The sequence below is a fragment of the Nematolebias whitei genome, chromosome 10, assembly GCF_014905685.2.
Source record: "Nematolebias whitei isolate Nwh7 chromosome 10, NemWhi1, whole genome shotgun sequence".
In the NCBI taxonomy this organism is placed as follows: domain Eukaryota; kingdom Metazoa; phylum Chordata; class Actinopteri; order Cyprinodontiformes; family Rivulidae; genus Nematolebias; species Nematolebias whitei.
The window spans coordinates 10,376,484-10,386,639 of NC_056507.1; the positions used below are offsets into that span (position 1 = coordinate 10,376,484).

General features: G+C 40.4%; 2 protein-coding genes across 2 annotated transcripts in view; both read right to left on the minus strand.

Moving 5' to 3' along the window:
- LOC119415963 (copine-2) overlaps window positions 1-6,272 on the minus strand; it is a 28,759-nt gene extending 22,487 nt beyond the window's left edge. Inside the window, exon 1 of the mRNA XM_037683132.1 lies at window positions 6,265-6,272. Within this exon, the coding sequence (XP_037539060.1) occupies window positions 6,265-6,272 (8 nt within the window). The remainder of the gene's footprint in view (window positions 1-6,264) is intronic.
- A 2,612-nt stretch (window positions 6,273-8,884) lies between these two features.
- Window positions 8,885-10,156, minus strand: part of LOC119415964 (copine-2) — a 25,609-nt gene continuing 24,337 nt past the window's right edge. The window contains exon 10 of the mRNA XM_037683133.1: window positions 8,885-9,091. Coding sequence (XP_037539061.1) covers window positions 8,885-9,091 — 207 coding nt within the window. The remainder of the gene's footprint in view (window positions 9,092-10,156) is intronic.

The window sequence follows — 10,156 nt, forward strand, 5'->3', positions numbered from 1 at the left end:
ATGAGCTGTATGCCATAATCATCAGTATTAAAACAATTAAAGACCTGAAATATTTCAGTTGGTGTGCAATGAATCTGAAATATATGAAAGTTTCATTTTTATCATTACATTATGGAAAATAATGACCTTTATCACAATATGCTAATTTTTTGAGAAGGACATGTATATGTCATGAAGCATGAGTTAGTATTTAACAAACTTCTAAAAGGAATCACTGGATGTCTGTCTACAACTCATTAACAAAAATATGGCAACAGTTCAGTCAGTTAGCCAGTTACTGAGATAAAATCTGGTGTGACAGGAGCTGAGAGTCAAGACAGATTTAACTGCAAGAAGAAAGGCTTGGAAATGTCGTCTGTTTTGTGAGCATGATGACTTGAAAAATAAGTGAGGTACCGGCTTCCATTTTAATGCATGGCTGCATCTAGGCAATAGAACCGTCCCTTTGGAAAAATGGGTTGCCAAGTCAAAATCTAAGATGGCCACCACCATTTATACATGTAAACCAGCCACTGTTAATTTTAGGAAACTATTCTTTCTAGTTTTTAAATTGCTTAAAAGTATAGTTTCCTCAAATGATTGGTGTGGCCAAAGATCAATCAATGGTGGACAAGGCCACGACTGGCCAGCCCCCGGCTCCACCTCTGAACCTGGTGGCTCCTTTGCTTGCCAATATTCGTCATGCTGTGCTGCCTCGAACAAGAAAAAAATACTCTTCTCCACAGTGTAAATCCTACCCACCTGAATTGCACCAAAAACATTTAGGTTTACTTCCATTCTCTGTCCAATTCAGGTCAAGAAAAACACTCATCTTAAAACCACAAGCATTCGCTATTTAAATCCCTCAGTACATCAGCGTGCCGTTTTTTTTTTTAAGTGTGGTATTGTTTTCTGCGCATACCACTTGTTTTTTGCCAAAAGTAAGTCCAGCTTCCAGAAACAGTGTTTGTGCTCCACACCAGATGTCTAAATACCGAGCTACAGAGAAGCTGTGACCAAAACTGGAGCAAAATCCTCCTCAGATCCTCTGCCTGGGTTAACTCGACCCAGGTTCTTATATAAAAATGTTCAAGATGCTGGAGTTATGTCACAAGAAAAGAGCCTTTTTACAAACTAACTCAGATTTTGCTCTTGCAGACAGGTAATATTTGTTAATAAAAGCCCTGCTGCTGCCATCTATGAGTCACTTGTTAAAAATCTTAATAAAATCATTCCCGACATCCTCTGAATCCTAACTGATTGTATGAGATCTTTATTTAAGACCTTGAGGACAATATGTGTTCCTTTAAGGAATGCTAGTTGACTTTATTTTTACCTGAACAAATAAGTGACATAAATAAATTATTTGTTTTTCCATTTTTCATTCATACAGAAATGCATAGTTTAGCATTATGCTAGTTCTTTGAAATAATACCAAAATGTTAAATGATCTTAGACAACATGCCATAATCTTTAAACTGTTCTTACGACTGTTAAGCTATGAGTAAAGTCAAACTTACTGTAGGAGTTGTGGTTTTGTCCCTGGTGTCGTGTTTATGGCTGCATTCCTCCGATCCTCTGTTTCTTTTTATAGGGTTTGTGTTTCTTTAGTATCTAGCCTCATCTTGTGTCGTGTGTCATCCTCTGTCTTTTTCTCTGGCATCTGTGATTCCTCACAGGTGTCTTTACTTGGTCTAATTGGTGTTTCTTGTATACAAGTCTGTGTCTCTGTGTTAGTCCTTGTCCTAGCATTGTCTTCTGTCCACACCTGTCTGTTCTGTGAGTACCTCCTGTTCATCCGTTTGTTTTTGCTGCCCTGTCAGCTCTTTTGTTTTGTTAATAAATTCTTTATTTTATACATCCTGAGTCCTTGCCTGCCTGCACTATTGGGTTCACCAATACCAGCCTATTGTGACACTTAAAATCCTTTTTAACAGATAACAATACAAAAAACAAAAATACTTCCAAGTAATAAAAAAAAAAAAAAGATTATGTAAGCTGTTGAGTCGACTCAGTTATTTGTACAGCACATTTCAATCCATCTCCATCTTCCATTATTTACCACTTCTCCAAGTTGGGTTGTAGAGACAACAGGTCCAAGAGCAAACACAGACCGCAGAGAAACACTTCAGCTCCTCCTGGGAGGTGTTCCCAGAACAGAGAGGATACAAAATCCCTCCAGAGAGTTCAGGGTCTGACTAGGGGTCTCCTCCTAGTGGGACATGCCATAAACACCTCCAAATGAAGGTGTCCAAGAGGCATCCTGATCAGATGAACCTCCTAAGCTGGCTCCATTCAATCCAAAGGAGCAGGGGGCTCTCCTTTAAGCCCCTTCCGGATGACAGAGCTCCTCCTCCTGTCTCTAAGGCTGAGCCCGGCCATCCTACGAACAAAGTTCATTTGAGATGCTTGTATCCAGGATCAGGTTCTTTCGAGAACCAAATCTTACAGGTGAGAGCTGGAATGTAGACAAACCAGTAAATCCAGAGCTTTGTTTTTAGACTAATCTCTTTCTTCACCAAGACGGACAGAAGCAATGCTCTCATTACTGATGACGAGGATCTGTTTTATCTCATGTAGGATGAAAAAAAAACATTGAACCATCCTTTATCTTTACGTTCTGGTTCCGTTCAGGGTGGTGGAGGAGCTGGTGCCTCCAGCAGCCAGGACAAAAACAAAGTAAGGAAATTTATTTTTAATAAAAATACAGCAATATCACTTTTCGACAGTTCAAGCAGCTGACTGATTATGGCAATAAAAAGAGTATATTTCTTAATTTTAAAGGGACGTCTTTAAATTTCCCTTCATGAATGTTTTCACTGTTAAGCAGGAAATTTCTTTCTAGCATCCATGTTAGTGTTCAACTTCGTCTCCGGTTGTTTTTGTTTTACTTTGTGTGGCTGAAAATACATGTCACCAAACGAACGTTTGATGGATGAACTCACCGTGCTCGTTCTGCAGAGCCCTCTCTGCTGACAGATGACATCTGTCAGGGCTGTTAGTCATTTCAATACATGGGCAGATTGAATAAAACAGGATAAACAACTCAAACAACACCTGATTACGGGAGATTTCACTACTGATTCGTTCCTCGACAGGCAGAGCCCATCCTGACACACTACTGTCAACCAGCAGACATTCACACTGCAGTTTCATTATTGGTTTCCCTGTTGAATATTTGCCCGGATCGCTCTGACACATTTGGAGTTAAACAGTCAGAGATGGATGGGGGGGGGGGGTCAGAGATTGTGTGAACTGAAGACAACCAGAAACTGTCGGTCCCTCCAGACTTTCAGAGTTCAGAAGTTTGCTTAGAGTCAATTCATGATTTTGGTGGTACTTGGTGTTTAGATTCAGATATTTAAACTACAAAAGTTACAGCACCAGCACTCAGACTGTTGAGTTAGGGTTAGGGTGATAGAGGTGGGGGGGCGGCGTTACATTGATTCTTTTTTGTCCCCCATCACAGAGCAAATGGGGGAATTGGAAATACCCTCCATCCATTCGTCCATTCTTCTGTCTTGTGAGCTGGATAACTTGAAAAATAAGTAGGCGGTGCGCTCGGTTCTGTTGACAGGGTGGGACGCCCTGCTGGTATAACGGTAGGGGAAACACTGAAGTGTTTATTAGAGAGTGGGAAATGTTAATGAGTGTAGTTTATAAAACCTTAGATATATATATATATATATATATATATATATATATATATATATATATAATAAAATAAATATAACGCCGCTACTTCACAGATTTTCACCTACCGTGGGGGTCTCTGGAATGTAACCCCCGCAATGAGGGATCAATGTACTGACTTCCAGTTTGGCTTGAGGCTGCATAAGATGTTAGAAAGATCACTGTCAGAAATTGGGTTGCCACGTCAAAATCCAAGATGGCCACCACTGCTGATCTTTGTGCTAGTTTTCCCTTTTAGCTCATGTTTAGCTGATTTTAGCTTTTCTTACTGTTAAATTGACTTTAACTTTTAGCTATGTGTTAACTCATTTTAGCAGTTTAGTTAATTTTAGCATTTAGCTACTGTTTTGCTAAGTTTAGCTTCTGTAAGAGCTCAGTCTCATACTTTACAAACTGATCTTATATATGGACTTGCGATCTGTCCAGTGTACCCCGCCGCTCACACAGTGATTGCTGGACATGGGCACCGGCGACCCCCGTGACCCAAAATGGAAGAAGCGGGTAAAGATAATGGTTGGATCGATGGATGGATCTTATACAAAGTATATGTACAAATGTCTCTTAACAGAGTGGTTTGTTTTTATCTCTTTCTTTTTCTCTTTCTCTTGCATTTCTTTTTGCACTGTAATGATTGTCATTGTATGCAACAATGATCATAATAACATTGATAATAAAATTTTAATAAAAAAATTGACTAACTTTGTGTGTGGTTCTATCAGCTGTTAAACAATGAAAGTTGATACTGAATCAGTAAAAAAGCTGATGATTTCTTCAATTTATTGCATATATTTAATCAAAAATGTCCATGCTCAATAATCCAGGTATATAGCCATAAATATATATATTTATATATCCATATATTTAATCCTTCCACTGAAAATTTATCGTTTAATTCTGGATTTTATTTTTCTGTCGTTGAATATTTTCTATAACTCTGCCTCAGAACTCCATTAGCTCATTTTGTCTCCAGAGACCTGAACGATTTAAATCTTTAAAAATGAGCCTGATTCGGCTGAAATGAGGCCTTAGTCACCGCAGTTTGTCTTTTTGTGTCGAGTAACGGAGAAATGTTGCGCTCTTCTCCATCTCCCACAGCGCTGAGGAGGAGAGGATTTCCCCTCCTGGAGATTAGGATTAAAGTTTCTCTACATCTGACTGAACATCACAGAGCACCTCCTTCTGCACTGATCTGCAGTGTTAGCGTGTGAGCATGAGAAGGCGTCTGCGCCTCCACGAGATCATGTGCAGAAAACCCAATTTAGTAATTTTGAACCTATCGTGTGAGTCTGGTTCAGAGTGTAGAAATATGAGACTAAATGTTTGCAGGGGTCTGGATTTGGGTGCAAGCTGGCTAAAGAACGCAGGTTTGCATGTGAAGCAAATGGAGAAAAGAACGTGTTTGTGCTACCATGATTTAAAGAGATGTTTTTTCATTGACAAAAATTAACATAAAACATAACTCCTGCACGATCTGTTAGTGCTCAGACCAGCTGATGGGGTGACTCTCAGCTACCACCAAAACAGATTTTAGCTCGGTGTCTGTAAAACTGACAGAGCTGCAGCCATATGTTTGATAAGTTCAACCAGCTGTGGCAGCCATCTTGAATCAAGTTGGTTCAAAGAGGTAATGGATGGATGAATCCATCCATCCTTCCAAACATCCATTGATCCATCCATCCATCTGTCTGTCCATTTGTCCATCCATCCAAAATCCATCTATCCATCCATGCATCCACCCATCCATCCAACTATCCATCCAACTACACATCCATCCATCCATCAGTCCGTCCATCCGTTCGTCTGTTCAGCCATCATCTATCCATCATCCACCCATACATCCATCCATCCATTGATCCATCCTTCCATCCATCTTTCCATTTGTCCATCCATCCATCTGTCTGTTCATTTGCCCATACTTCCTTCCAAACATCCATTGATCCATCCATCCATCTATCCATTCATCCATCTATCCATCCAACTACACATCCACCTATCCATCCATCAGTCCGCCCATCCGTTCGTCTGTTCAGCCATCAACTATCAACATCCACCCATCCATCCATCTGTCTGTTCATCTGTTCATCCATCCTTCCAAACATTCATTGATCCATCCATCCATCCATCCATCCATCCATCCATCCATCCATCCATCCATCCATCCATCCATCCATCTGTCTGTTCATCTGTTCATCCATCCTTCCAAACATCCATTGATTGATCCATCCATCCATCCATGCATCCATCCATCCATACATCCATCCATCCATCCATCCAGTTGTAGATGTGATTTTTATTAAAAAAAACATCCAGTGGTTTATGAGATATTTCGCTAACAGGTGGTTACAAACAGGCAGTAAAATGATTGCTGATCTTTCGTGGCAGCAGGTGACGAAGATGTTTCAATCGGGGGGAGAAACTATATCTTTCTGAGGCACAAAATGCTTCACACACAGACAGTGATTGGTCTTAAATTCAGAGCATCATCAGTGGTGGTGGTTTGATAAAAGTGCTTTTCAAAGTGGTCCAAAAACAAAATGTTTGGTTTTTCTCAGCAGCACGAGAGCTGCAGAGCATGCAGTCATAGCCACTGACCTGCACATCGGCTTAACAATTACATATTACATTTAGATTGAGTAAACATAAAAATACAGCCATGGGGCATCATCCTACTTAAAGTCCACCGCGTGATATTTAAAAAAATGTAAATTCACAAAGTGCTACCATGGTAACTACAACAATCCTCTGTGCTGTAAAGGCTCATTTTCAGCACAAAGGTGACAAAAGCTTCCAAGCTGAGCACAAAACATGCAGGTATTGGGAGTTTATGGGTTTCTGACTAATTATAAATTCATAATGAATCTGTTTGCAATGGTTTAAAGTCAAATGATGCTGTGTGTTGCACACACAAGAAGTGGATTCACACATTTCTTGTTTTAAAACATAATATGTAAAAGTTAGCTGAGACAGCCCATCCCTATATGCTCTGATTAATAAAATGTAGCACGTTATTAAACTGAAGCATATGTGTTGGATAATTTAATTATCCTATCATAACTCATTAATCAAAGAGTCACAAATAGGACAACGAGAAGATCTTTACAACCCAGGTTTAATCCTTGCAAGCAGAGCAGCAATTGGAAACAGTCATACAAGATGTTATTCGATGCCCGGACCACAAAGTCTGCCCGCGGGCAACATAAAGGAGAATCAACTTATACACTTATCAGAAAAGGAGAGGTCAAGACAACTGGGCTTTCCAGCTTAGGACCTTGAAGTTTGTCAGGCTCCACTTTGTTCAGACAAAACAACCCTAACTCACACGCATTAATTTAACATTAGTAAGTGAAAAACATCCATGTATTATCAGGTCTCTCTTGTAAATGAGTCCTTGAGGCTCAATGGGATTTACCTGTCTAAATAAACGTTGAATGAATGACTTTTACACATAGGCATCGCAACCATTATATGTGAAAGGGACATGTCCCCCCCACATAAAAAAAAGTTCATTTGGACCCAAATGAACGACCCACACACACACACACACACTTTTACTATGAAACATTAGTTCAGTCGGCGCAGTTTCTTTCTTCGTGAACAAATTAATTCCACTTGATTAGAAGGAGAATACTCCACTAAAAATCCACTCCAGGTTTTCCTGGTTACCTCCAACTCTCCAGCAACCTGCAGCCTGCGTTGTTTCTGTGCGTCTCCTCCTGCCTCGGCAGAAAACGCTTACAGGTGGAGGAGGTGGAGACACTTCTGTGTTGCTCACCAGCTTAGCGAGCTTAGTGTGGGCACTTGTTGACCAGGGAGTTGTTCATAAACATATACATATAGTTAGGGTGCTTGAGAGAAGTGGAGCGAGTCTGTAGCATGTTAGCTTAGCAGTAACTGTGACGCTGTAAGACGCTGCAGGTGTAAGAGACGCTGTGTGTTCAGGTGCATTAAAGTTGAAATGTCTTCAAAACCCCACACCTTATTGTCCTCAAGCTTCGTGAGAAACATCATTTAGATGAGTAATGTTAAACACAAGTAAAAAAGTCTAGTGGTGACGTTTTTTATTTCTCTATAAACACAAATGGTGCCGATCTGATGCTGTGTGTTAAAGTGCATTAAAGTTGAAATGTCTTTAAAACAGCTGAATTTACACAAACTTGGTGAGAAACATGCTTTAAATGGAATTAAAGTAAGGACATATAGATGAAATTTAGCTTTTTTGTACACTGGTGCGCGTGCACACGTGCACACACACACTATAGTGTCCCCCCCCCCACACACACACACACACACATACACACACATTACAGATGCTTCTGACGCCCATGCCTTTACATCCCCATCAGTATGAATATTACAGTATTTGCTTTCTTACGTGCAAATTTTGAATAAATACATTTTAGATCACTATCAGAAATTGGGTTGCCACTTCAAGATCCAAGCCACCATCAGCCACCCCAACCATTTGAGGAAACTGTGCTTTTTAGTTTTGATATTATTTAAAAGTATAGTTTCCTCCATTGATTGGGGTGGTTGAAGATTAATCCACCCCGTGGCTCCTCCATTGCTCCTGGTGGTGGATAAAACGGCTCCCTTCACTCTCCAGGATCTGTCACTCTGCGCCGCCTCGGACAAGAGAAAAACTCCCTATGTTCTCCACAGTCTAACTTCTACCCACCTGGACAGATTGCACCAAAAACATCCAGGTTTGCTCTCATTCCCTGTTCAAATCCCTCAGAGATGGGGACTTCGACGTACGGCTTGTACTCAACTTTGAGATGTGCAGCTTTGAGCCGTGGCTTTACATCATCGTGTACTAAAGATCCCTCCGTTTGTTTGCACCAGTAAGTTCTGCTACATTCAAGCTCCAGCTGCTGATAAGTGAGAGGTGTTTGTTGCTGTTATAGATTTCCTTCAGGTTTTATCACCTTCGCCTTCACCCAGGATTATTAAATAAATAAAACTGAGCGTGAGAGAGAGCGTCGGGCTGCAGGAAAGGAGGATTCTCCATCACTCACACAGTTCCACAAAAAGGTGTGACATCAGTTTCTGCTGGCAGGAGACGAAAATAAACCGTGACACTTTTTCTCACCCCTCCCTTCAGTTAAAAATTGTCTCTCCTTATTTATTTTATTTTTTTAACCAAATGATCGAACCTAACACTCATCATTTGACAGTACTTCAGGGCTCCTGTACTGCACTCGTTTACATTCACTCACTGCCCCTCACACGTTCCCCTCTCTGTATGGAAATGATCCCGCTGCAGCCGCGGGAAACGAAAATAGGAAATCTGAACGTTTTTCCTGTTTTCGAGGGCAGAGCAAGAGGAAGAACGCAGAGAAACATGCAACGTCTTCCTCACCGTAAACATGAGCTGGCATCCTCCAAGGATGTAATCCAGGAAGGTGTAGTTGTGTGCAATCTGAAACAAACACAACATGTCGTCTGATTTATAACAATCGCTGTAAAGAAAGAAGTTCCAACACAAACGTCATTTTTACAGATCTTTGCATGAAAAAGTAAAACAATAAAGAACACATAAATGATGAGTTCACACTCAGCTTCTTATTGAGCTAACGCACAGCTAAAGAGCTCCTGTTTCAGCTGAGTGTTCAGCTGGGTGTGTCCTCCAAGCAGCAGAAATAATTAGTTATTAGCGGTGGTCCTGAACGCCTCGTTAGCCAGTGAGAACGGCCTAAATAAGAATTGTTTGAAAGCTGAATCGTTCACGTGCTTTATCTTTGGGTTTAAGGGTGTTGAACAATCGGTTTTACAAAAAGAGGACAGAAATGTGGAGAGGCTTTAATCGTCTCCTCCGTTGTTTAGAATAAATAGATTGTCTAAAATCCTGTTTTTACTGTTTTAAAGTCTAAATTGTTCTGATTAGAGGACACTGCAGCAGATAGAGCACACAGCATCCAGGAGTTAATATGCAGGATTAAAGTTTTTTTCTTTATGATAACTGAGGAAAACTTGTTAAAATTTTACTTTTTTTTTTTTTTTTTACATTTTGATGTTTGTAAACTTACCGTTGCCCTGATTGGCTGATGTTTGAGGGTTAGAAATCACCAAAAACTTACAGACACATCAACACACGGAACAGACGGAGCAAATGATGGAGCAAAAATTAGCTTAAAATAAAATGAGTGAATCTGACGTTATTTATTTATCCATCCATCCAACCATCCATCTGTCCATCCATACATACATCCATCCAGCCATCCATCCATCCATACATCCATACATCCATTTATCCATCCATCCATCCATCCATTCACCCAGTCATCCATCTATCCATTCATCATTCACCCATCTATCTATCATCATCCATACTTCCATCACCTCATCTGTCCATCCATCATCCATCCATCATCCCTCCATCCATCATCCATCCATCACCTCAGCCATCCACCCATCCATTGTCCATCCAACCATCCATCCATCCATCCATTCATCATCTATCCATCTATCATCCACACATTCATCC